We start from the raw sequence: 27,055 nt of genomic DNA on the forward strand, positions 1-27,055 counted from the left end.
TGGGTTTATTCCAGGTTGTCCTCCAGAAAGCAATCTTGCATGTGATAAACCTGCTGTTTTTAAAGAGATGTCTGTTAGCACAGCAGCAGGTGGGGAAGATGAGTTGCTGACGAGCATCACCCTCCCGGTGTCCTAATTACGCTCCAAGAATGTGATCCATTAGCAGCGATGTGAAGGGGCTGCTTTGTGCCCGCAGTCACTGTGTGCAGGTGTTGTCCCTCGGAAGAGACGCATAAAGCAGACGCTGTTAACCTCCCCGCGGTCCGAGCCTCATTTACTCGCTCCGGGCAGCGGCCTGTGAGCGCCTATCTCGCCCCTGCAGAGGCCAGCGCCCCGCTGCCCGGGCTCCGATAGGAGCGGTCTGGCGGGGAGCGTTGCCGTGACGACGGGAGCTCGTGCCGTGGCGGCGGGCGGCGGCGCGCCCGTGTGTGTGCAGGGGGTGGCGGAGGCGTTGCCACGGAGGCGTTGCCCTGGCACCGCGGGGCCGAGCGGTGCCCTGAGATGGCGCCTGGCCTCCCCGTAGTGCCGGTGCTGCCATATGCCTGGCTTGCCTGCCCCGCTCCCCTTTAAAAGCCAGTGGGCTGCTTTGTTCGGCCACAGAGGCCCAGTTTCGTACGGCCGCCGTTGCTCCGCGGTCCTCAGAACGTCTCCTTGAAGTTGCTGAAGGCAATGGCAACGGGGAGCGGCAGGTGCTTGTCCCGCAGGTCCTCGTCCGAGGAGAATGCTGATGAGGGGGCGAGCTGCTGCGTACCTGCGAGTGCACTGCTGTGCTGCTGCCTCGGGAAGCTCAGTACAAGTGACTGCCCATCAGTTATATCCCTGAGTGATACACAAGGTTCATCTGATTTGTGCTCAATTCACACTGCAGAGCAGGCGGCCCAGGCTGCAAGTGTTACCAAGCCGCTTCCCTTCCGAGTGCCTTGTTGCTTGTCTGCACACTCACACGACAGGTAAGAAACCCTCCCGGTCCTTGCGTCCTGGCTGGGTGTTGGAAGCCATGCCTCACATCTCTGTAGGAGGGCTTGATCAGGGAGCAAGATCACAGAGCAGCAAGTTGATGTATTAAGTAGCATTGTGATAAACAGAGAAAATGATGCCTGGGTTTGCTCTTTATTCCTGCTTCTCTTGACAAATAACATCTAGCTGTCCTGTTCCTTCACAACAGAGCCCTTTTCAAGAAGTTGATCTCAAAGAGAGTTGACCCCCACTTAAGCAATGAGTCTGTGAGCTCAGGCAGCACAGGAGAGGTGTTTCTGTGAGGTGTTCTGTATCTGTCCAGCTGCAACAAGGCCTCTCTCCTGGGAAGCACGAATGGGACCAAATACAAAGATTCTCCAGGGCTGTGCCTTTGTCAATGAAGTGGCTTAACTCCAACCTGCAGAGCTGCTGCAGCCCCCCCCTGTGTGGGGCTGGCTGCCTGTAACTTTTGCGATGGATAAAGGAGTAGAAAGTCATCTTTTGTAATTGGAGAAAACCAAACAACTTAATGATTGTCAAGGAGGACTTGGTTTGGACATAATCTGACTCCTTGGCTGGATCATGATGCAAGCTTTGCACAGCAGCATCCAAGCCAGTGGTGTGGGGCTGTAGGGCCATGTGTACTTTATACTAGAGTTGGCTGTGACTATGTGGTGGATCCACAGAGGAAAAGCAGTGAGCCTGCCTGTGGGGAGAGGGTGCCATCTCCTTGCGTCTTCACAAGGAGATGCCTCTGAGAAACTGCTTTAGAATGAACAGCTGAAACTGGTTTTGGCTCCCAAAATGATGGTTGCTTTCCAGATCATGTCCCACCTTGAAGTGGCGGCAGGAGGCCAGTGTCTCACAGGCAGTTCCCTCAGTGAGAGCTGTGTGTTTCCAGTGTTGTGACCAATGGTTAGGAACTATGGGGAGATAAACCAGCAGTCATCTTACAGAGAGTGTTTGGTGAGGATGCTCTAAGAGCAACCTGCCATTGCAAAGGTCATTGTGGTGCTGAGCTCGCTGGCAAGCTTTTGATGAAGCTCGGCATGTCACTAGATGTATCAGCTCCATTAGAGAAACCACGGGTGTGTCTCCAAAGCAGACTGTTTTCTGTCAGCAAATATCTCCTTGGTGTCCCTGCTCCCCTCTAGGGCGGTGTTGCCTTACTGCTGTGTGATACTTAGCAGAGAAGCAATGCCCCAAGCACTCACCTTCTGTGCCTTTCCACCATCAGCTGCTTCCACAGCTGCCCACATGGTATGGTGGTTTCCCATCCGTGAAGAACACAGCAGTCCCAGTGTGTGGTATGGGCTTGGTCTGTGACACCAGGGAGTTCTGCAACACATTTGTGGCACTGTCATCATCTTGTTCTCTTCTTTGTACTCAGGCTCACAAAGCACAAGCGCTTCCCACCCACTAGGATTTGAGGGCTGGGACATTTGAGCAGCAAGAGCAAACAGCAGTATCTGATCTTCCTGAAAGGTTTTAGTCTGGTGAATAGTCAGTAAATAAATGTTCAGTGCTTCTACTAGGGCACAGACCAGGTATATTCCTGTGTCTTTATAGCATCTAAGACCTCTGTACTAAACAGACAAATAAAATGATAAAACATGTCCTCACCTGTGATCCTAAAGCCATGTGGGAGTAATACTGTCTCCATGGTGCCTTTTTAGGAAACCACAAGGATGTTAATAACAAGTATTTCTATTCATTTGGTCTCCTGTAGGCTGGGAGATCATCTATCTCCTGAGGTTGCATGGCATGTTATTAACTAGAAAAGTACCTTCCCCTGCTCCCTCCCTGCCTTGTCCCAAAGGGACCCTGCAGTGTGGGCAGAATTGCAAATCCAGGTCTCTGCAATCCAAGAGATAGCACAAAAATTCGTGGGCTGTTGAATTCACCAGATTAAATGGATGGAAAGTTACTTGGAGAGAGAGATCCCTTAAACGTGCTCACAAGGGATGCCTCACAAAAGAATGGGCGTTCAAGAGTGCATTATGGCTGAAGGCCAGCAGTAGCTTGTTTATGCTTTGTTAGTTTAACTGTATCTTTAGTGACATATTTATACTTTTGTGCAGTTTTGACAGGATTAAAAAACCTGAAAAACCCAGGACAGCAGCTTGTGCAAGTGATCCCAGGTAAGATGTCCAGACAGTCCTTGCTGAAGGTGCAGGCCCTTTGCCTTGTTTTGCTGCCACTTTCCTCTCAAGAGCAGAAGTGGTGTGTGAAGGGCTCTCTTCAAATTGCATTTTCATACTTTCAATCCAAAGACTAGGCTTGACCCAAGTCTTGCTTTAGCTGCCCCATAGAGGTGATGTGGGACAGGATGGTGCTGTGGTGCAGGGAGACTGGACCTTACTGGAGCTACAGGCTGCTTTATCCTGTAGGACACAGTCCAGCTTTAGCAGCATAGTTTCTGTCTGCATTGCAGGGTCAAGCCATGGCTTGACAAGGCCGGACAGCAGTCTCTTGAGAATGTTGTTTCTCTGCTATCTGGAAGGGTGTCACTGTACTTGAATGAGGCTTTACAGGCCCATCATCCTGCTGTTCTGTGTCCTGGCACCCTCTCCCACCACAGCTTCTCTCTCAGTGGAGGTTAGGCAACTTCAAATTTGCTCTAGACACAGAAAAGTAATCACTAACATGCTGAAAAACCTCACCCACTTTTCATGGCACACCCTGACCATAACATTATTATATTTATCTTTTTGCCATACCTGTGGTATAGTGAGGTAGTAGTGGTGAGGCAAGAAAAGTGTAATCACGAAACTCCCCCAGGGGGTTCAGAAATGTAATGAAATGATCCTTTCTGCACACCCACTGGTAACTAATACCAAATTCATCACTTGCAGTCTCGTCTCTTGTGGAATTGACAACAACCACCTGGACAGAGTTAGGAAATTCAGTGCCAGAGATGGTGAGGGATCAGGGTTGTCAACAGCACTTTATAACTGTGGCGAGCCATAGGGACTCTGTCCCACATTCTAGGCAGAGGAGGCTCAAACCCAGCAAGCACATTTCATACATGTGCATGTTTCTAAAATTTCACACCCTTGCTGTTCTTGCTAGGCTCGTGTGGGGCAACCAAGAGACCATCTGGCCCCTCTCACGAGGTGCTGTGACAGCTCGACTACTCCCAAGAACAGCGGCACTGGCCAAGCCCAAGAAAGATTTTAGCAAGTACCAGCGCAGGTCAGTGATGTAGTAGCACGTCCTGGGGAAGGAGGTAGCTCTGAGGGTGCTCTCTAACCAGATGCACTGGCTCCCTGGGGAAGGGGATATGTTGTCTCCTTTTCTGCCAGTGCTGCCCCACAGGGAGCTCCAGGACACTGAGACCAACCAGGCTGTGTAGGTGCTTGGAGCAGGGGCTGTCTGTAGCAAAGAAGAAAGTGCTATGAGACCACAGTTACCTTCAGTGCTTGGAGAGCGCTGCCCTTATATTTGGTGCCCTTACATTTTCTCATACCCATTTCCTGGCTGTGGAAGGGGCTTCTGCAGCATATGATGGTTGCTGTTCTGATTAGAGCTCTGGGTTTAGATCAGCTGTTAGAGGAATCAGCTTTGATCTCAGTCTGTAAGTACGTGTTCCTCTGATGTAACAAAAAGCACACAAACCCAAACAAAAGCAACTAACAGCTTTGTCTGGGAATCACAGAATCATAGTATGGTTTAGGTTGGAAGGGACCTCAAAGGTCATCCTGTTCCAACATCCCACCACAAGCAGGGGCACCTCCCAGTAGAACAGGTCACTCAAGGCCTCATCCAACCTGGCCTTGAACACCTGTGCCAGTGTCTCAACACCCTCACTGTAAAGAACCCTTTCCTAACATCTAGTTTTAATCTCCCCTCTTCCATTTTAAACACATTACCCCTTGTCCTGTCATTACAACACCTGTAAAAAGACCTTGTCCCTCCCCAGCCTTCCTGTAGGCCCCCTTCAGATACTGAAAGGCTACTACAAGGTCTCCTCAAAGCCTTCTCTTCTCCAGGCTGAAGAGCCCCAACTCTCGGAGCCTGTCCTCATAGCAGAGGTGTTCCAGCCCTCTGATCATCTTCATGGCCCTCTTCTGGACTTGCTCTGATTGGTGTCTTCCTTGTGTTGGGGGCACATAGTACTCCACGTGGGGTCTGACAAGAGCAGAATAAAGGGGGAGAATCACCTCCCTTGCCCTGCTGGCCACACTGCTCTTGATGCAGCCGAGCACACGGTTGCTGTAGATGATGTCAGTTGCCCTTCCCTTGTCCACTGTTGCTGTGACTTCATCATAAAAAGCCACTAGATGTGTCAGGCATGATTTGCCCTTGGAGAAGCCATTGCTGCTTACCACCAGTCAACTCTGCTTTGTTTTCCATTTGCCTTAGCAGAGGCTTCAGGAGGATCTGCTCCATGATTTTGCCAGGCACAGAGGTGAGACTGGCCTGTAGTTCCCAGGATCATCCTTTTTTCCCTTCTTGAAGCTGGGCATTGTGTTTGCCCTTTCCCAGTCAGCAGGAACTTCACCAGTCTGCCATGACCTTTCAAATATGATGGACAGTGGTTTGCAACTTCATCCACCAGTTCCTTCAGGACCCATGGGTGGATCTCATCAGGCCTCATGGACTTATGCATGTTCAGATTCCTTAGGTGCTCACCAACATGATCTTCAATTATAGCAGGCAGATCTTCCTTCTCCCAGTCCTTACTTTTCCCCTCTGGGACTTGGACATTGTGGTTGAAGCCCTTGCTGATGAAGACTGAAGCGAAGAACTCATTGATCACCTCAACCTTATCCACATCCTTTGTCACCATCTCTCTATTTCCCTTTTGGAAGGGTCCCCCATTCTCCCTAGTCCTCTTTTCTCACTAATACACCTGAAGAAGTTCTTCTTGTTCCCCTTAATGTCCCTAGCCAGATTTAATTCTAGCTGTCCTGTCCTTTAGCTTTCCTAACCTGAGCTGTGGTTGCACAAACAATTTCTTTGTATTTGTCCTAGGTTACCTGTCCTTGCTTCCACTTTCTGTAGGCTTTCTTCTTGCACCTAAGTGTGTCCAGGAGCTCTCTGTTCATCCATGTAGATCTCTCTGCTCACCCCTGCTTATCCTTTGCCTGGTGATGACAGGCATCTTCCAACAGTTGTGGCTGATGGAAAGCTGGATAAACATACATTAGGCAAGCCTGGGGAGATCCCAAGACGAAAGGATCTGTAAGAGCACAAGGTGCTATTAAGCCATTGAGACAAAGAGGTTTCTAAATTGGCAGAGCTGAATAACAGATGCTGCCAGGTTTGTGTTGTAGACTAGCTTCTTGAAATGGTGAATTTGAAAACAATGCACTGAGTGTGCTTAAAAGAGGATTCTGCATATATAAACATATTCTACCTTTAAAGTCAGGAAATCACAAGTGTAAATACCCATTTGTTTGTGGCTTTTCCCTGTGCACTGATGCCAGCTTTTGTACATGCAGCAGGCATGGATGTTTAACTGAACTTGGCAGACCATCTGCTGGGATCATGTTCTCTGTCAGTTGCCTTTTACTAACTCTTCTGTCCTGTTCCTTACAACCCCTCTTCTTGTACAGCTATGGAAGAGAACTAACAATCTGGGAGCGACCCCTGATAGTGAGTTTTGCCTTTCCTTCTGATCGGCTGCTGAAGTTATCTGAACCTAAAAAATACCACCCTGCTTACCTGCTGCAAAGGTGAGAACCCAGAAAGTCCGTAAGGTGCTACAGGTAGGGTCTTGGGTCTTATAGCATCAATGCAGCTTCAAAATCACAAATACACCAAAAGAAGGTGGAGATAACAGAGGGTAAAATGCAAAGCAGGGACCCTGCATAGGGAATAGGATCTCTGAATTCTCTCATGGGTTTAGTAGATTCTACCCTAGAAATGGCCACAAGACAAGGTTGCCTTTTACTACAGCAAACACGAGGCTTAAACATCCCAGCCACAACCTGGTTAAATAGTGTGGAGGATATCTGTGAGTAACAGTGGCACAACTCCCTGCTTCCAGACCTCGCCAATCCCCTGAGTGGCCTGTGTCACGAGCTGCACTGAGGTATAAGGCCTCCCCACGGATCCTGGAGCTTGCCCTGCCTAAAGTCCTGCACCCAGAGTTCCTGCCAGCCAGAGAGGTGAGGAGGTGGATAAGTAAGATTTGGAGAAGACAGTGATGCAGCAAACTGAGTTTTTGCACCCCTGTTTCCTGCCCCTCGATGTGCTCAGTGTGTGCTATGGAGGGGAGAAGCTACCTGCTTCTGCTGGAGTTTGTGATACTGAGAGAAACTGCCTTTTCAGAGTGAGATGCTGTCTTTGGAAATCTTTCTGCTGAGAGGCAGATACTAGTCAGACTGGAGTGGCCTAGAATACCGAGAAAGCTAAGGGAAGCATCTGGGTTGCATCTCCTGATAAAGCTGCCTGGAAAAGTGGAGAAACCTGATGGGAATGACCTGTTTAGCTCCTAGGGAGAGTACACTTGTGTTTGTAGTTGGGCAGCTGTGCTCCTGTTTGTGTATACAAGGAGCATGAGTCTGCAAATACCTTGTATATTTTAACAGTGTTTTACCATAAGCCTAATGTAGAGGTGCATTTGTTCATTTGTTCTTGCATCACCTGAGGTGAAAGGGCTTGGGGCACTCTCAGATTGCACTTATTTCCATGGCAAAAATGAGGTTTTCTGGCTGCAGCCTCTAGGCTGGGCAATAAGGGAGGCTGTGCTGGAGCAAGCCTTGGCATCAGCCTCCCTGTGAAAAATAGGGGAAAAGTCCTAGGTAGGAGCAGTAACCACTTTTGCTGTAGGAATGCAGTTAACTGCACCAGCATTTTTACTCTGAAATCTGAGCGGTCCTGCTTAGCAAGGAGATTGTTCGATTCAGCCAGGAAGATGAATGTGAAGGCACTAACTCTGGAAAAAAGATTTCTGCACTTTTGCATTCCTCTGCTGGCTGTGAGTGGGCGACAACTGGGCAAAAAAAGCAATATTGACTAAGATCTATAAATCCCAATAGCATCAAAATCACCTTGTAGCTGAGGTGAAATTAAAATAACAGCTTTTGGTAAACCAAAAGAATTCCTTCTTGTGACCATATCTGCAGCGGAAGGGTATTGAGGCTCATTCCTTTGGAAAGGGAGTGTGTCCCTGTGGGCTGCTGTTGTTGAGTGTTGTGTCTGAACATTTCTTCTCCGTTCCAAACTCATGCAGGTGCCAGCACGGGTTACGAATGCTGAGGCCTTGGCTAAAGCATCCTTACGTTTACAGCTTCTTGCAGAGCCCCCTGTCAGGGAGGCCACCTCCTGCTATGGCAACAGCGTTCCTGAATCTGTCATTTCTCCGGTAAGGCAGCATCACCCAGGACCATGCATGGTAGAGCCATCAGGCAGAGGGGAGTGCACAAGTGCTCAGTTGCTGGTGTTCCTCTTCATGACAGTCCTGAATGTGCTGCTGTCTGTGAAGCTGGTGTAACTGATTCCTGGGCTGCAGACCAGGATTTGTCCTCATTTCAGAGTATGAACTGACTCCCAGCAGACATCCCCAGAGAAGAGCAGCCACATGCCTAGCCTTCAACTGTGGGGATAGGGAGAGACACAGGTGTCTAATTGGGATCACCAGTGCTGGGGAATGGGTTGGGGAAAGAGCTGATTAAGAAGAGGCTGGAAGGCAGGTTATGGGACTGGCCAGGCAGTGATTTCTCCTTCCACAGCTTGTGTGGTGCCTGATACGGCTGTGGACAGGATTATGTCCCATCTGTGTGAGGTCAGTGACTGTGATCCTGGATACACTGAGTTGCAGGATGGTTATCCTCGAATGCCAAGAGAACCTGTTAGGATCTTTTATTTTTTCCACAGGTTTCCAAGTTGGCTCTGGAGGCAGTTGCAAGCCCTCGGATCCTGGAGCTGGCTAGGGCAAAGGGATTGCATCCTGACTACATGCCCCTGCGGGATGCTGAGCGGCCAGTAACAAAGGCTGCAAAGCGTGCAGTGGCCACACCAAGGCTGGTGGAACTGGCTCAGCCTCGCAAAAGGTAGGTGCTACTTCTTTGCTATGGGGGAATGATCACTGTCAGTTAGAGAATCATAGAATCAACCAGGTTGGAACAGACCTCCAAGATCATCCAGTCCAACCTACCACCTAGCCGTATCCAGTCAACTAGACCATGGCACTAAGTGCCTCATCCAGTCTTTTCTTGAACATCTTCAGGGACAGCGACTCCACCATCTCCCCAGGCAGCCCATTGCAGTGGCAAATCACCCTCTCTGTGAAGAACTTCCTCCTAACATCCAGCCTGTACCTCCCCTGGCACAACTTGAGACTGTGTCCCCTTCTTCTGTTGCTGGTTGCCTGGGAGAAGAGGCCAACCTGTGGCACTTTGCTGATTTGCATTTGGCCAGTGTGATTAAGCCACTGCTCTTCCACTTCCAGATGCTTAAACTTTATGTGGTTGAATGTGCTAATGGATTGTGTGTTGCCCAGCACACAGCTGGCCTCAGCCTGAGCTGCCTGAAGTGCTGAGGTAGGGTATGGTGACTGTGACAGCTTCAGTGAGAGATTGTCATTCCCTTTCACTAGCGTCCCAGTGACAGCAGTGGACACGTGATTGCTTTTGTCCTCCCTTGACAGTGAAGAGTAGGGCTCAGGTGGAGGTGTGTCAGCTGACAGGCAGTTTTGAGAATTGGCCCTGCTCCTGTCAGAACTGACCAGCTCTGTCTGTCTGCCTCACTTCCCCAGGCCTCCTATGAGCTCAGCTCATTTCAACCCAGATGCATTCACAGTGAAGGAGGCTGCTAAGAAGGCAACTTGTTCTGCTCGGATCAAAGACCTGGCTCAGCCGATAAAGCGCTGAGCTCCCTCAGAAACACAGCCTGCTGCTCATGCCAGCTGTCCTCATCACCCCTTGGAACACTACCCTTTTTGAGCTGTACTGGAAAACCTACTTGAACATGGTGCAGAGGTGGCACCCAGCAGGATCACTTTCTTTTGAGCAGCCACTTTTACTGGGCTTATCCAGGGAGTTAAATAAAATGGTCATTCCTTGAACAAAGTACTCACTAGGCAAAAGAGCAGAATTTGACTTAATGTGGGAAGCCTTGGGTTATGTCTGGAGTTTATCCCTCTGCTTATTTTTTGCTGTGATAGTTAAGCAATGAAACAACTGCTGGAGGAAGCCACCACAGGAACTGTTCTTACTCATAAATAAGTGTGGCAAACTGAAGTCAATGACGTGCAGTAGGTTGATGCAACACAGCGCCTGACCTTGAGTTTCAAAATCTTTGCTAAAGTTTAATTTTGTGATTGTGACAGAAGTAGAAGCACAAAAGGCTGCAAAATTTCAGATTCATGACTGAAGTGATAAGGTGCAAAGCTTAAGTAGTGCTTTAGTAAGATCCAAACACTTTAGAAATGCTAGGGTGGCGTGTGCATTGGATTTGGGCTTGGGTTTGTGGCCCGCTTTTTCAAATGCCTGGAGAATGGGCAGATCCAGCCTTTTGCTGTGCAGGCATCCTTGGTACAAGTTTCACAGCCTGTGTAGCTCAGATACTCAATTGTGTGGTGCTGGGTAGAATAATAGTGCTCTGCATTGTGTTTTTTGGAGCCTAAATAGAGCAAGCACAGTTCCCCTCAGTGTAAGGAAGAAGACATATCGCAAAGACCTTAGTCTTAAAGAAAATATATTGGTGCCAGACTCTGCAGAGAAAACTCAGCTCCAGTCAGGTCTTGGGGTGCATCAGTTTGGCAACTGGACTGCAGGAGAACAACACAGCTTGCATGGGGCATGACACAGAGAGATTGCTTTTATCTGATTCCTAGAAATTCAGTGTGCTTTGTGCTGGCAGCCTGACTGCTGGCGATGTGTTGGATCTACTGAGGCCAGAGAGATGCTCTGCACAAGGGACAAAAGCCATAAATGAAAGCATGTGGCAGTTTCAGTACCAAGGTATCTTAATCTCCTCTGTGTTAAGCTGATTCTCCTTCCAAAAGAGTAGAAGCAGGTGACCACAAACCAGGAGAGGATTAATCGGAGGATTCACTAATTGATTCAATAATCCACTAAGAAGGAGATTTTTTTGGAACCTTTTTGAACAAGGTTAGGTCACTGGACAATGGGTCTGATTATTTGTTAGTTCAAGCTAACAAATTCTCCTTTATGAGAATTGATGAGAGCCTGAGTTTTGTGCAAGAGCCCCAGTGCAGCTGCACTCCCCAGGATTGAAAATGGCCAAGAAGACTGGAGTCTGACCTCACTCACTGCAGGGAAACCTCAGAACTACCAAGCCTTGCCACCTCGGGGCTTGAGGTATGCATAGTTCTGTGTGAGCTGCCGTGGATGGACCCATGGATGCCCTAGAAAAGGAGGTTGCTTGTGGTGAGAGGGAAAGCCAGTGGTGCCCATTGGAGAAGTGCTGCTCTTCCAGAGGAAGGAGTCTGCCTCCTGAGTCCGGACAGGAAGCACAAGCAGGATGATAACACAGCTTCTCTCATCAAAATACTTTTCTTTTTTATTAATCCACTGAGGGAAAAAAAAAGGCCAGTTCTTTCCCTTTGGTGACCTTTAACAGAAATGTGAGAAGTGCATTCAAGGGGAGCTTGGCTTGCTGTAAGAATGGCATAGGCATTTTGCCTGCTCTGGATAGTGGCAAATCATCTTGAACTAACCAAGATCACCTGAACACCACATCCATTTTTCCAGGTGACCTGCTGTCTGGATGATCTGTATACTAAAGCTAGCACACATACTTCGCCTCTGGCTAGCATAAGGAAAACAAAATTTTTTCCCCTCCCTTCTACCTTTAACCTTTCATGGCAGCTTTTCTGCAAGCCTAGAACAAGGGCATGAAACTGCCTTGCCCTGTGCAATCACTGTTAAGGGATGGGAGTCACTAGGCAGGTTCTGCAGCCATCAGAAGCTGTGTACACACATATATAATATTTTTTCCTGGTTATGTACATTTTAAATAAAACTTATGTTAAATAGCAGGGTATTACTTTTATCTCAAAACCTATTGCAACAAAAGAACCCCAAGGAAACCCACTCCGAAGAGCTTCATCATCGTTTACAGCAGGCATGGGGATGGGAGCAGCATCCTCTAGTCCCTGACAGACCCGCTTTCCGAGGGCAGCCCTTCGGACTTCCGCCACTCTGCCAGGCGCTGCTTGAACCACTTCTGCGGAGAGAACGGACACAAGAGGCTGAGTGCACTGGACTGGGCAGACACTCCAAATACCCTAACTAAAGGTGCAGATGTGGTCATTATGTGGGACCTAGTGATGGAAACTCGTGGTGCTGCCACCTTGTAGCAAGGCACTGTACCATTCCCAAGCAGTGCCAGCAGCAAGACAGCTGCTCTTGACCAAAGTCTTGTTACCTCTGTGTCTACCTCTTTCAGAGTAATTTTTCTTGCTCACTTGAGATCTTGGCAGCATGGGCGAGTCCTCATTTTATCGCTGTGAGTCCAGTTTTTTCTTGCAGACAGAGTAAGAGATTGGCTAAGAGGCTTCTGGATGATGGCTGTTTAGATGGGTGGAGCAGTGAAACAATCACTGCAGGTCCAAAAATGATAGGAATCAAAAGCTGACCTGCTTCAGAAAGGATGAGAGGGACAGCAGAGTGGCTCTCAAGAAATTTGAGAACAAATGGATTTTAAAAAATGCATTAAAAGTTATCCTAGTCTTCAGCATGTTTAACATAACTCCCAGAGTTGCAGGTGGCACTTCACAGCTGCAGTGTCAAGGGTTAGATAAACTGCAGCTGGATAAAGCCTCACTCCCTCTGTAAGAAGAGAGCTCTAACTCATCTGTGCCGGAAGCGCAGCTCAACCTTTTGTTTGGGAATGTGCCTTTGATTTGCTTTGTTGCTGCTCATTTTGTTGCTATATTTGTTCATGGCTATTTCTGAAGCTATTGTGGTCCATAGTGATATAACTATGGTGCTCTCTGCAAGTCAGTCTTGCATTAGCACAGTCTTGGACCACATCCAGTCACATGATTGCCTGCTTAGCCTCCTCCCCAAAATTTTGCTTCCTGTCCTAAACCATCATCTCCTGTTGACTCAGAACATCTTTGCATCTCGTTTTAACATTTTTTTTTAATGAAGATGCCTGCTATGTCTAGCCTATAAAGCACTCCGGATGTCAGGAGCAATGATTCTCTGTCTCATACAGCACAGGCACTTTGCAGCTCATCATCCCAGTCTCGACCCTGTCCCCAACACGACCTTCATCTCCAGATATTCAGGAGCACCCTGGACTCGTGTGAAAAGATAGCTATCAGGGAAGAATTTAAGACATCAACAGAGGTGTCCTGGGAACATATGGTCTGCATTTAGAAGTTGCTTTGGGAAAAAAAAAAAGAGAGCACTGCCATTTCTAAGAAGGTGGAGCTATTTCAAGGGCATTGTCTCCTTAGAGCCTCAGACAAGCAGTAGAACCTGCCTATCACCAAAGCACAGTAGAGGAGTGGTGTCATTTTCCATTTGACTGTCTGTGCAGTTGATGTTATACCAGCATCCGTTCCTGGAACAAGCTAAATGCTAGCATTGCCTTTTTGGCTCTCATATCCCTTTGTCCTTTTCAGGGAGAGCCAGGCTTGATGACTCTTTGAAAACTGCTGCTAACTTTCCAGAGGATTTGATTTCTTTTTCATACTCAAACCTGCTGTGGCTCTAGTAGATTCTAAAACATCAAAAACGGCTACACCACAACCTGAAGGAATTAGGAAGGAGTTGTTTGCTTCTGAAGTCCAGTGTAGCCTGCAGGTAGCCTGATAGACCATAGGGCTTGGTAGAAGGCTCTGTTAGTGGCAGCCTGTCCCTGTGGAGGGGGACTCTGAGGCCTCTTTACCTTTTGGAGATGCTGATAGACTTGCCTATCATCTGGGCTTGAAGATGCTAAAGTAGCTAATTGCAGCGAGGGGTAATGTGTGCAGCCTGTGCATGTCACACAACAGGAGTTATGTCTATCCTGTATCTGTTTTAGAATGACTGGTTTCTTCAGACCATAATGCATGCAGTGGTGTGGACACCTGAGACTATCAGAAATGGGTTGGAAGGAAAGGGTAGCTTACATGGGTTTTGTATTCAGGGCTTCACAGCCAGACAGCAACCCTCAGGCCTTGCCCCTGTTGTGGCTGCAGGAAGCAACAGCCTGATCTCCAGGGCCAGCCTGGGACTGGGACTCCTGGGCAGAGGGAGTGCAAAGATCCCTAGACCTGCTGGGTAAGACATCATGGCTGTAGGATGAAGGGACTACAGTTACAGAGGAAAGGGCTTTGAGGATACAGGGGCAAGAACATGTGGGGTGCAGGGAGATGCAGTGGTGTAGAAGAGCTCTCTGAGTACAGTGTGGGGTCAGGGGTGCACTGCACCGGAGACTTGTAGGGTACAGTAAGTAGGATGTGTGGCACAGAGTGTTTTAGGGAGTGCAAGAAAGGAGCATATAGGGCATAGATGGGTGCAAGAGGAAGCATGTGGTGGGGACAGAAGGGTTCAGGAGGTAGTATTATAGAGAGCTGGGGACAGGCAGGAAACACAGGGGAGCATGTGGGGCACAGAGACATACAGGGGGAGCAGGGTTCATGCCAAGACCAGGGTTGCACACTCACCAGAGTCTGCTCCTCGGAAAGCCCGGTCTCAGCTGCAATGAGGCACAGCGTGGTGGGATCAGGATGCTTGTTCACCTTGCAGAAGTTGTATTCCAGGATCTCCAGCTGCTCCTCAGTGGGAGTCACTGGCTTCTCCGTGGCCATCTCCTCCGAGGGCAAGACTATAGGGCCAAGCACTGTGGAAAGGGGCTGGCGTCATTGTCCAAACTGGGAGAGGCCACTGGGGCACACTTGCAGAGCCCCAGATTTGCCATCCCTGTGCCCCCCAGCTTTCCCCTTCCCAGTGGCCTCCGGCTGCATCAGGGTGCATTTCCCTTCCCAGTGGCGTGCTAGGGATCTCAGCTAGGAGCCCCAGCCCCACCGCAACTCCGGCCTCAGTTTCACCACCGTGGCAGCTGCACAGCGCCGGCAACCAGCTGAGCTGTCTCACCATCCTTCGCCGGCAGGAAACTGCAGCCTGTCCTCGGTCCCAGCACTCCCCTAGCGCTGTATTTATAGCCAGCCTGAGTCCCGTGGGGACGATTCCTGTTTACAACCGTATTTAGGCTTGGGCGTCACTTGGGAGCGATGTCAGAGCAACGGGCATGTTCAGGGGCTTAATTTAAAAGCGTCATTTAAAAAGCGTTATTTATCCTCTACGTAAGAGGGCAGTGTCTTATACCCAGACTAGTGTTTTGGTTTATCTTCTCTCCAGTGACCAGGCAAATTGGTGCAGGGGAATTACAGACCAGAGGATGCAGAATCTTTTGGCAGCATGGACTTGGACCCAGCAATCACCCCATTGTCCTTCCTGATGGGTTTTCTGGTCCTCCTCTCAGCACCATGGCCAGACATCACACAAAGCTGGTGATGAGCAGGTGAGATCCTTTGTTTTTACTTCTGCTTAATGTTGCCACGCATAGGCATAAACATTCAGTAGTGTTATTGCTGAACTGTTTATCTGGTATTTGGGGTATAATCAAAGAATCTGTCCTCAGAGGACTGTACCACATGCTTGTTGCCCAAGCACTCATTGCCTTGGCTATGGTCAGTGGCAGTTGTTCTGCAGAGGCATAGAGCCCAGATTCTCTTCAGAGTGAAGTCTGTCTCACTGCGCTTTGCACAGACCTGGCACAAAACCACAAGTGAAACAACTACGTACGCCTTGGGTATGAGAGGTCTCACACCTCTCTTCTGCAGGGCCCCAAGCTTTCTCCCATATGGCAAGCCTGCCAATTCAGTCTACTAAAACATGAGGTCTTTCCCCACAAAGCATGCAGAAGTCCCTTTGCACTGAGTAATTTTGGTGTTTCCGAAACCTATCTTTGGGGTGTTGGAGAGGGAGGAGCTCAATGCAAAAATGTAGCCTTTCTTGATCTGCTCTCCTGCTGTCTGAGTTGCCCAGCCCACTTCTGTTGGGTAGGTTGCTTGATATTGCTCGCTCTCTAGTGCTGCCAGGAAGCCTTGGTCTGCACTGGGACTCTCCTGCTCTGTCCACTGCGGACTTGCCCTGCCACCAACTTGCAGTACAACTTCTTCCCTTTGTCTCTGGAATGTAACCCAAACACCTCCATCATACTGCACCCCTACTGCATAACTTTAAACCCAGCTGCTTTCCTTAACCCACTTGGTGCCCTGAGGGGTACTGAATGACCTAGGGCTCTCACTTTCTGACAGCACTTCTGGGATGGGGCTCAGTTCCAAAATTGTTTTGCAGCTTACATAGAGCCATCTATGCTATTCATAAGAGAGATGGAGAGATCCACTTCAAGCTTTACCTCAAAAAGCAGAGGTGCTGCTGTCTGCAGGAGGTGCTCTGTATAACGAAAGGATCCTTTGGCATTTGAGTAGGGGCTTATAAATAGACCAGGGCTGGTTGTGAAACAGCCCACTCTGCTTGAGTCACTTGGTAAATACACATTGTAACACAATGGTTGCTTAAGGCTGGAGCACCTCTTAATGTGATGGAGTGTGCTGGTGGTAGACAGCATGATTCACCACCCCTAGATGGACTGGGGAAAGATCATTGCTAGCTTCAGATTCTGCTGGCCTTGTCTGCAAAGTGTTGTGCCCACAGGTGTACAGCAGCCACTGCCTGGGCTTTCCTAGGGTCAGCTCCACTCCTAAGTGTCCATGTAGGAGGGGACTAAACAAAATTCAGTACCTCGTATATGTGAGCTGATGGAGGTCAGGTGAATGCATCTAACCTGTCCTGGGCATTTGGAGACCTCTGGAAAAGTAGCAGGAGGGGAAGGAGGTCCCCAGAACTTGAGGTGTTGCTCTCTAGCACTGTGGCTGCCAGGCTCTCCATGAGTTAAAAGGGCTGATAAAGCCAAGCTCAGGCCACAAGTCCTTTCTTTGCTCCTGGATTAGCACCCCACTAAGCAACCTGTCCTTTTTCTAGAAGGCCTAGTCACCAGAGGGCTCCTCATCGCCTCTGGCTCACACATCTAGCCTGGGCTACCAGCAGCATGTCCTGGCAGTTCATACATTATCATTTGCAGCCTTCTGCATTAATGTACATTAATGTGTGTGCAATAATTTACATAGGGAGCGTGTGCTTCAACTTTCATGTTTCACCTGTACAGCTATTTCTGTTTCTGATAATATCCAGCTTCCTGAGGCATTTCCCCACAGGACACAGTATCTTCTACCTGCTGGCAGCTCAGGGTGCCCCATCATGCAGGATGTGATGCCTGGTGGTTTTTGCTTGACTCTCCTCCATGTCTACTCTGGAGGGAGAACAGTTCCTATCTCTCAAAGCTCTGAGATGGTTTTCAGAAAAAGGTCTAATCCTTGGTGGTGGTCTTCAAGGGCTCTGCAGGTCTCCCCACATTACTTCACTGGCCCTTTGAGGTTTTCAGGACCCATGCAGGCCTGTGCAGCATGTGGCACCCACTTCTTGAGTGCTGAAAGCTGGGCATATATGACAGGCCATGAGGGTACCAGGACTGAGGGTACCAGGAGTCTCTAAATGTCCTGCTTGACCATATATGCACCATTTCTCACCTACCTGCTACTTAAATGGTGCTCCATTTAAGCCCAGGCCTGTAGCCTGGCCTTCAGGCTGCATGGAACCTCTCTGCTGTGCAGAAGGGATGATTTTCTTGCTTACATTTCCTTAAGGCTAATAGGAATATGGAGAATCACAACTGTTTCTCTTAGCTGCTGAAAAGCACTGCTGCTCACTGCCGTGGGGCTGTAGTTGTCATTTAGCACTGTGAGCAGTCCCATGCCCACTGCTGTCTACCTCTGGGCAGCACAGGGATGAGAGTTTGGTGGCAGGGGCTTACTAAACCAGGTAGAAATGACAATGTTAGATGAGCTGCCACAACAAAACCACAGCACTGCTGACATCTGCTCTGTCCTACGTGTCAAGCTAAAGAGCCCTGGGGAAATAGTGCTTGGTTCTGACTAATTGTCTTGGGTTTAGGTGGAGCAGTGTGAGAGTAGCCACCAGATGAATCTTGCAAGGGGTTCATGGGTTGCCTGGGCTGTGCATGCAATACTGTTTGCCCTTAGTGTGGCTGATGTGGCATTTAAATACACCTCCAGAGCCATTTTGTTGTGAGAAGACAAAAGGCCATGGCTGATGGACACAAGTTACAGCAAGAGAAAGTCTTATTAGATACTGGGAAAAAAAATCTTCATAGTGTGTTTGGAATCCAACATGGGGAAAGAGACCAGAGAGGCAGAGGCACCCCCATTCTTGATGTCTAAAAGATTGCTGGACAAGGCTCTGAGTAACCTGACCTAGATATGTGGTAGGAGCAGTGGTATGGAGAGATCTCTCTGCTCAGTTATACTGCCTGTGTCCCATGGTTGCATCCATCTCCCCAGAGACACTCTGGGCTTACTAGCAGAGCTTCAAGCAATGACCTGAGAGAAGAGAGGACATCCTTCTGTCTCTCACCATGCTTGCCCAGCACTGCTAGTGCAGTCCACATTTACTATCCTAGCAGAAAGCAGCAACTTTTCCAGAAAAAAACATGATCTGTTTGCTCAGCTTTGCTTTTTTTGAACAGCAGACACAATAGCTGACTGCCTGTGCAGCTTTCTAACGAGTTACTGCACCCAAACCCCCTGAAAAATGATCTGAATAGTAGCTATTGCCCAGCTGATGGGGCCCCATAGACCCTGCTGGGTTTTTTGACCCCTTCCCAAGTACTCTCTTCACTGTCAGGGCTGGGGTGCAGCTGGAGGCATCTGCATCTGGTTTTAGCTTGCTGCTATTTCCTGCCACTGCAAAGATGAAAATAGCAGTTCTCAATGCAAACGAGCCCTCATGCCCTCCCTTGCTCTGCTGCAGAGCCATGTCGTGTCTCCAGCTTTGCTCGGCCTCCTGCCGTGGGGTGGCTGTGGATAACATCAGCCGGCACGGTGCACAGGATGAGGTGGGACAGAGGCTTTAAAAATAAAACAGACCCTGCCGTAAATAAGGAAAAGCCACCTGTCATGCATCCTGTAAACTACCCGTTCAGAGTTTTAGAAGATAACATCGGATGGGAACAAAGCAAACAACACAGCAGCTGCTGAAGCAGAGGCAGGTCCCCGTAGTACCCCAGCCTGGGGGCTCTGCTTGCTTGAGTGCCCCTCTCCCTGTCACAGACACGAAGCTTTCCCACCACAGCTTTGCCGGATGCTGTTCAAACCACCTCAGCATCAATAAGCGCAGGTCAGCTCCTCCTTCCACTCCCCCCACCATCTCCAACTGCAAACTCACCCCAGCACCCCCAGCTCAACGCCTGTACTTACCTGAAACTGCCAGGAAGCAGAAGTGTGTAAAACAAGAACCCCGCAGGTCCCTGGGTGACTGCTTAAATATCTGCGTGTGTGTGTGACAGGCGGGGACCTGAAAAACCTGCCGCAAATCGCAGGAGCTGCCGATCCGCAGCCACTCTCTGGGCTGGTAATTCAGGTTTGGCACCCACTCTCCTTGGCAGGGCTCAACGCAGGGTTGTAGGCGCTGCGGGGCTCTCCGGACGGGTGGCACAGGAGGCGTCGGGGCTCGTCCCGCCACGCTCGGGTCTGGGGATGCGTCCTGCGACCGCGGGCGGGGAGCGCTGGGGCTGTTCCCTGCGGAGGTACAGGAAGAGTGAAGGCAGAGTGCGGGTGAACCTTCCCTCAGCTGTTTATCTTCAACCCAGTCTGCCTGCTCCTCTGGAGGCCCTGAGGTCCCCGATGCTGCCCCTTGGCCAGACTGCCACCAGCTCCTCTGCCGTGGGGACCCCTTGCTCCTAGCTTTGCTGATGGAATAGCAGCGGTCACTGCTGTGCACGATTGGCTTCTCTTTAGCCTCTTGCAAATGAGTCGTGCAGATCTAAGGTTCCTGACTTTGTTGTCGCTTTAGGCAGCCCTAAAGACAAGACTAGGTCCTAGATCTGACCTGCTGCTGCAGTTCCAGCGGCACAGGGCAGGAGCCTGGCTGGGGACTGGGCTGAGAGCAGGGCATCCTCCTCTGCCAAAGACTCTTTTCCATAAGTGCCCGGGAACCTGCAGTTCCCAGTAGGGTGGGGTGGGCTGGAAACATTAGACAGCAGCTTCAGAGGCATCTTGAGGGGTGGGGTGCAGTGGGGAGGAGTTGGTTTTCTCTAAGCTTTACAAACATCTGGAAGGGGATGCTGGAAAATCAGAGGGGCTAGAGAAAGGACTCGTAAGCAGCTAACTATGGCTGACATTATCTGCCAGAGCAAAAGGAAAACTGGCACTGAATGCAGAAAGCTGTGGAGCTGGCTGGAACCAGAAGCAGAGACCTGCCACTGCAGAGAAGTGGCTGGAGAAACTCAGGCAAGAAACCTGCCATATGTTTAGCAATGAGCCACAACTGTCCTGAATGTGGGGGGAAATAGGCCACAGCAGGGGCCAATTTTCCCATCAGGACAATGCTGATCAAGCAAGAGTGCTTTTGCTACAGGGCTGCCTAATAAAGCAAGTGATGCTGTTCAGTGGCTGCCAGAGGAGGTTTTTGAGACAAGACTTGATTCTGCATGCCTTGGACAAGCACCTGGCTAAGGGATAAGTCTTGTTTATCACTGGTGCTAAGCGACAAGAACATGGAAGTGGTGCCTGATGGAATGGCTCCAGCAGCCATGGCTGGGAGGATCAAGATGAGTTCAAGGCAGCTGGAGCAGACTCTTACAGCAGGACACAGTCCTGGATTTTGAACCTGTTGTGGAAGGTGCAGGTGGAGGCTGTGAACTGCATGCTGCCATGTGCTTGGGGGAGCTCTGGTGGGTATTGCTACTTAGCTGTCCTGTGTCTGTGTTCTGCTCTGGCACCTGCTCTGGCCACCTTTGTAGACAGGACAGATGGGAGGATAATCTGTCTCAGAAAGAGTTTCTTATGTTTGTATGCTGTCTTGGATTTTCTTACATGCATATGCCCCGAGCACTGCAAAATGTGAGTAATGTGGCCTGCAGGAACAGGATCAGCTCCTCTTTCCTTGTTTATTACTGTCAGTAGCGAGAAAGTCTTTTATGTGGAAAAAAACCCTTTCCCCGTAGCCTGTGAGCCCAGCCCAGACTTGCACTGGGAGTGCTGGCAGCGGTGTGTTTCAGGCTGAGACATGCCATTGAAATGGCTTCAGAGGCACTGGGAGTCCTGCAGTGACAGTGTGAGAGTCACGTCACAGGTCTGTCTGTGTTTGACTGGGAAACGTTGGTGTGTTTCTGATCCTGAAATCTCTAAGGCCACATTTCTCTTCCCGAGAGAAGGTCAAAGTACTGCTGGAGTTTGTGCCTCACCTGGTGTAAGTTGATTCTGGCCTCAGAAGAAAGAGGTCCCTTTATCAGAAAGGTTGGATTAAACAGAAACAAAATGCAGAGTTCATCCGGGTCCGTCAGAGTGTTCCTCCCTACAGAGGAATAATTTCAGCTGTTGAGATGTGACGATTGTGGATACTGTGGCACTGCATTGAGGAGTTGGCAGCTGCAGCGTGCGGTCAGCATCCTGCTCCTCTCGATCCCTTTCGCAGAGGCTTGAGTATCATCCAAGGCTTGCCCTCTGGCAACATGCTGGCTATAGTTATTTTGTCAGGGGCACTGGACACATACCTCATAACCATCCTGGCCCAAATCTTGTCCCGCTAGTGCTGTATATAGACAGGATGGAAAAAAGGATGGAGAGGAGCAAAGACTATCAGAGAGCAAAACCTTCCCTTCTCTGTCAGAGCAAACCAATGCAAAGGAAACTCACAAAGGCTGTCTTCTGTTTTGCTTTTGAGTTTTTTTCCCCTGTGTTGGAGTTTTCTGCTACTAACACAAAATCTGTGGCTGGAAACACAGCTTTACAGATTTTTTTTGCTTCCATTCAGTTAGAGAAGTTTTCTAACCAGTTAGTATTGACTCACAGGACAAATCTTGCAGCTAATCAAATAAGATTTCTACCTGCAAAACCCACTTGCCCCTGAACAGCAAAAGAGATCAGTTGCTCTGCTGGGTGCATCAATCAGTTGCCTTTGTTGGATACCCCAACATTTAAGAACTGGACTATATCTCTTGATCATTTTTTTCTTGGGAAAGAATCAACATTAGCTGCAGCCCAAGAGCCAGCAGCACACAGCACTTGTTCAGATTGTGCCCCAGGCAGGTGGAAGAGTAGGAGCTGGGCACAGGTGGCTTGTTGCCACCCTTGTTGCTGGAGCAGGGCTGCTTATTGCCCACTTGGGCTTAGTAACTGTCTCAGCTGCACTATCCTTCATGCATTTTCCTTTTGTTTTAGTGGGCAGGGTTCAGCCTGTCCTACCACAGATATGAATCAGATGTCACCTCCAATAAGATTCCTGCCTTTTCCTTGTCCGTGGGATTCAGCTGTATGGATGGAAACTGTGGTGTTTTATTACTCCTCTAGTTGTTCTAATAGTTCTGAGAGAAAAGTGTCATCTCATTGGTATTTCCATGTGCAATCTCTGCCTGGGGTATAGTCTTCCTCCCTCCTCTCCCTCTTACTAACCAGATTGTTTTGAAGTGACTAAACCAGGCAGTGATACGTGCAGTTCCTTGCCAGGAGGCTTTTCAGCAATGCTGCCACTGCTTGTAAGCAGAGCATGCCCTAGCATGCGGAGAGAGCTGGCAGTGCATCTTACATGTGGGAGCTGCCCACTGTGCCCAGCCCAGGAAAACATGGGCATCAGCACTGGTGAGAAGCAGGGAAGAGGCTAGAGGAGACATGCAGTTCTGCTCTCTGCTTCTGGAGTGCCAAAAGAATATGGAGTGAGCACACTTCTAGAGATCTGGATGGCCACATATTTTCTAGGGAGCAAGGCAAGGAAGCAGGAGGCTGGAAAACACCTGTCAAAATCTGTGCTGGTCAGAACTTCCAGGCTGAAACTGCCACCATTTGGAAGTCCTGGCTCAAATACTTGTATATATGTCAGTGAAGTGACTTTATCTCCCCCTAGAGCCAGGATAGACTCCGCCGGACCGCTAGCATGCCACCATCATGGCTCTCTCAGCTGCAGTTGGCATGCTGTCCCAAGAGCCTACCTGGAGGAAAACGAGGGGCATTAGTGGGCTGAGCATGGGTGCAGAGCAGCCTGTAGTGCTGCCATTGTGCCCAGTGGCTTTCCTCAGCCTTCACTGTGAGGGACAAGGACCATGTTTTCCCTTGTGCTGCACCAGGCTGGACACCCTATGGGTGCTGCTCACTGCAAGGGCCAGGGAGAGTGCCCCTGTTTTGGGAGGTGCCTGGCCCTGTGCCAATCTTGTGGTAGTAGCAACGTATAGCTGGCAGCAATCCCTGTGGTTTCTGCTGGACCAGTTTGGGCAGGTGGTGTGGGGCCATGGTTGGCACCCAGAGAGCTGACCCTGGCACTGCCAGCTGCTAAGGCACCATCACAGGCCCCAAGACTGTGAGCAGAATGGGTTGTCTCCATGTAACACATGCCACAGGCCCTGGAACAGCTGAAGGGCCTCTTTGGCACTGGCAGATGACCAAGATGACTTGCAGGGTGACAGTTAACAGGGAAGGAACGTAATGGAGAATGACCCTCTGCTCAGACTGCCAGGTGTCAGGGAGTGGCTTCAGGGGTTCTATATAATTAACTCATTAATATTTTCTCCTTTAACAGCCTGGGTTTTACAGCTCTTGGGAAGCTGGCACTGGCGTTCCTGGGTGCTAGTTGTCAGCACAGCTGGCTATGGGGTCAGCTGGGTGAGCAAAACAGAGGTGCTCACAGCTGGCTCCCTCATTGCTCTGACAGCCTCACCACCCCAGGGAGCAGGTCACCCACAGCAGGACACCCCCTGCTCCTGGGAACTTACCAATGTGGGTACTCTGCTGTTAAAAGATTAGTTGTAACCAGCATGACTGACAGAGACGCCCCAGGCTGGAGTAAGATACTCCTTGCCATCTCTCTCAGGTTCCAGTGACAGGGCTGATGGGTGGGGGTACTTTCCAGGGAGGAGCAGTGAGAGCACGGTGTCATGCTGCAAAGGCAAGTGCCAAGAGAGTGCTCAACCCATGGGAGAGCCCAGCAAGCTCAAAGAAACACAAACACCCTAGCAAACCTGAGCTAAAGAGGCAGTAGCTGCACCACTGCTTAAGGAAGCCCCACTCTTGCCTGTGGCATATGTTTTTGCTGCTTGTCCTGCTGGAGAGAAGTGGTTTCAGGGACACAAAGAGGCTAAGCGTGCCAGTTCCTATTGGCAGTGAGGTCGGGTCCTGGGGGCTCATTGCCAAGGCTGTTTGAAGCAGAAGGAGGACTTCTGGTGCTGGGATGGGATTGCCTTCCCAGATCTTTACCTTTGCTGATCCAGGGAGATGATTTGCTTACTGCCTTCTCTTATTTGACTCTGATGTGAGTATTACTCAACACTCAGCTGACAATGATACATATAGCCAAGTTTTAGATTTTTATTATGATGGCAAAACTACTTCCAGACACAAAAAATGACACAAACTGGGTACTGTCTCCTGCAGCCTCCTGGAAAAACTAGCAGCTCATGGCTTGGATGGGTGTACTCATTGGTGGGAAAAAAAGTAGCTGTGTGGACAGGCCTAAAGAGTTGTGGTGAATGGTTTTAAATCTTGTTGGATGGTCACAGGTGGTGTCCCCCAGGGCTCAGTACTTGGGCCAGTTCTCTTTAATATATCTAGAGAAGGAGATTGAGTGCAGACAAGACAATGTTGGTTGGGAGTGTTGAGGGTAGGAAGGCTTTACAGTCTGGATTGATGGGCCAAGGCCTGTTGTATAAGATTCAACAAAGTCAAGTGCCAGGTCCTGCACTTCAGTCACAACAACCTCATGTAAAGCTGAAGACTGGGGGAAGAGTGTTTGGAAAGCTGCTGAGTAGAGAAAGGCCTAGGGGTGTTGGTCAACAGCTGGCTGAATCTGAGCCAGCAGTATACTTAGGTGGCCAAGAAGGCCAACAGCATCCTGGCTTGTGTCAGGATAGTGTGGCCAGCAGAAGTAAGGAAGTGATTGCCTCTCTGTACTCAGCACTGGTGAAGCTGTATCTCACACACTGTGTTCAGTTTTGGGCCCCTCACAACCAGAAGGATATTGAAGTGCTGAAGCAGGTCCAGAGAAGGGCAATGAAGCAGGTGAAGGGTCTAGAGAATAAGTCCTATGAGGAATGGCTGAGGAAACTGAGGTTGCTTAGTCCAGAGAAGAGGTTCTAAGACCTTCTCGCCTGAAAGGAGGTTGTAGTGAGGTGAGTGTCAGTGTCTTTTCCTAAGTAACAAGTGACAGGACAACAGAAAATGGCCTCAGGTTGCACCAGGGAAGATTAGACATTAGGCAAAATTTCTTCACCAAAAGGAATGCTAATCATTGGGACAGGCTGCCCAGGAAACTGGTGGAGTCAACATCCCTTGCCGTATTTAGAAGGCTGTAGACAATGGTGCTTAGGCTCCTGGTTTAGTGGTGGACTTGACAATATTATGTTTATTGTTGAACTTGATGATCTTCAAAGTCTTTTCTAATCTAAACGATTCTATGATTCTTACAAGATAACCATTGATGTGACTTCCTATTCACAATGATTTAATCACCACTTTGTCCATTCTAGCTTTATTCATGTCCTCTAGCATAAGTTTAGTGAGGGCAGGAACACTGTGGGGCAATCATTTCCACAAATTTACAGAGCACCACCTACTCCATGGGGGAAAAAAAAAAAACCAAGCCAACCAACCAAACTTCAACCAACAACAACACCACAAAAGAGAAAATCTGTGACTCCTATGTAAATCTAAAGCTGATTTTTCAGAAATTCTGAGAGCTACTTGCAGTTTCCCAATGCTTACCAGAAGGTAAGAGTAGCAGATAGCTATTGCAGAGAAGTCCCAGGCTTCATAAAGGACTCACCCCCTCACTTTGACAGATGCTCTTCAGAGATGAAGAGAGAAGGCTTGCTTCAGGTGTCCAATTATGGACATTTGCAGCTTGCTGGGTATGCAAAATATTTGAAGGGCACTGGCAGATAAAAGAATGGGCTCTGAGAAAACCCAGGATCTGGCAGGGAAGCAGCCTGGGTCTGGCACCGTAGGTTCTGTAGGATACTGGACTACTGCTAGGCAAGTTCAACACCTCAGTGCCAGCCCTGTTCTCTGCCCCAGAGAGCCTCATGGTAGGATTTCTCAGCCTCTTTGCTTCTGTCCGTGGGGAAGCTGGAACAGGCTGGTTTAGGTAGGAACAGTTTCAGATCAACTCCAAATGCTACTGCATCTAATGTCAGGAAGAAGTGTTCCAATCTGTGTAATAGGTAAAATAATGCATGTTCCAGGATCTTATCTAACGTCTCACCTGTTGGCAAAAGCCACTTAATTTAAAACCGAGACTCAGTCACAGAGGAGCATTACTTTTTCCCCCTGAAGTTGCGTAGTTTTAAATGCTCTGTCTCAGGGGTCCTCAACCTTCTTAAACAGTGGCCGGTCACTGTCCCTCAGACACTGGCGGGGGCCGGACTACAGTTCGGTTCCAGCCCGGCCCCGGCGGGCGCCTGTGGGCTGCGGAGGCCGGGAGCGGATTAAGCGGCAGGAAGCGGCTGCTCGGTTTCCCGCCCAAGCCCCGGCGGGGAGGTTCCGTAACTACCGGATCGAGGACCCCGGGGGGGCCGTATCCGGGCCGCGGGCAGTAGTTTGAGGACCCCTGCTCTGTCTGGTAGCTTATGCTGTGTCTATAAATATTTAGGATTCAGAAACAGAAGTAACTGCCGTGCGACCAGCTGGAAAATTGTAAAGCTAAGCGAAGACCAAGTACGGCCCCTTGCAAGTCAGTGAGTGCTACAGGTCCACCGGAGAGACACCTCCCTACGGAGTGAAATGTTCACAGGTTGGTGTGCTGTGGATTCTCCTGCAGCAAGCATACTTGGATGCAGTGATCAAGGCAAGAAACAAGTGTAGTTTGCCAAGTGACTGAGATTTGCTGTGTCTCAATGACACTAATTATGCAGCTTCTAACGAAAGGCGAATACAAAGTGTACAAACGGCAATTACTGACAGAAAGTCTTTCCCCTTCCCCTGTCCAGAGCACAAACCCAGATTTAAAACGAAGCTGCCACCTAGCGAGCAAGGTGGAAATCTACAAGTTCGGCGGCTTCAAAG

General features: G+C 49.4%; 2 protein-coding genes across 6 annotated transcripts; one reads left to right on the plus strand and one right to left on the minus strand.

Moving 5' to 3' along the window:
• Nucleotides 1-336: 336 nt before the first annotated feature.
• Nucleotides 337-26,831, plus strand: SPMAP2L (sperm microtubule associated protein 2 like). 3 transcript variants are annotated; one of them, XR_010303343.1, is made up of 9 exons: nucleotides 337-950; nucleotides 3,039-3,098; nucleotides 4,030-4,152; nucleotides 6,519-6,638; nucleotides 6,953-7,073; nucleotides 8,141-8,272; nucleotides 8,785-8,960; nucleotides 15,204-15,390; nucleotides 26,643-26,831. XR_010303343.1 is itself a non-coding variant. In XM_064148593.1 (8 exons), exons 1-8 carry the CDS (start codon nucleotides 670-672, stop codon nucleotides 9,777-9,779), a joined length of 1,128 nt encoding a protein of 375 aa, XP_064004663.1. In that variant the 5' UTR covers nucleotides 337-669; the 3' UTR covers nucleotides 9,780-9,943. The 3 variants fall into 3 exon arrangements, 1 of the variants encoding a protein (XP_064004663.1); XR_010303344.1 differs by having other exon boundaries at nucleotides 15,228-15,390; XM_064148593.1 differs by lacking the exons at nucleotides 15,204-15,390; nucleotides 26,643-26,831 and adding an exon at nucleotides 9,665-9,943.
• Nucleotides 11,408-20,249, minus strand: HOPX (HOP homeobox). Of its 3 annotated transcripts, XM_064148596.1 has the most exons (4): nucleotides 19,899-20,249; nucleotides 19,268-19,588; nucleotides 14,534-14,709; nucleotides 11,408-12,099 (listed from the first exon to the last, which is right to left on the minus strand). In XM_064148596.1, exons 1-4 carry the CDS (start codon nucleotides 20,062-20,064, stop codon nucleotides 12,022-12,024), a joined length of 741 nt encoding a protein of 246 aa, XP_064004666.1. In that variant the 5' UTR covers nucleotides 20,065-20,249; the 3' UTR covers nucleotides 11,408-12,021. The 3 variants fall into 3 exon arrangements, with proteins under 3 accessions (XP_064004666.1, XP_064004667.1, XP_064004668.1); XM_064148597.1 differs by lacking the exons at nucleotides 19,268-19,588; nucleotides 19,899-20,249 and adding an exon at nucleotides 14,964-15,056; XM_064148598.1 differs by lacking the exons at nucleotides 19,268-19,588; nucleotides 19,899-20,249 and adding an exon at nucleotides 14,921-14,965.
• Nucleotides 26,832-27,055: the final 224 nt, after the last annotated feature.

Source organism: Pogoniulus pusillus, chromosome 9 (genome assembly GCF_015220805.1).
Source record: "Pogoniulus pusillus isolate bPogPus1 chromosome 9, bPogPus1.pri, whole genome shotgun sequence".
NCBI lineage: Eukaryota > Metazoa > Chordata > Aves > Piciformes > Lybiidae > Pogoniulus > Pogoniulus pusillus.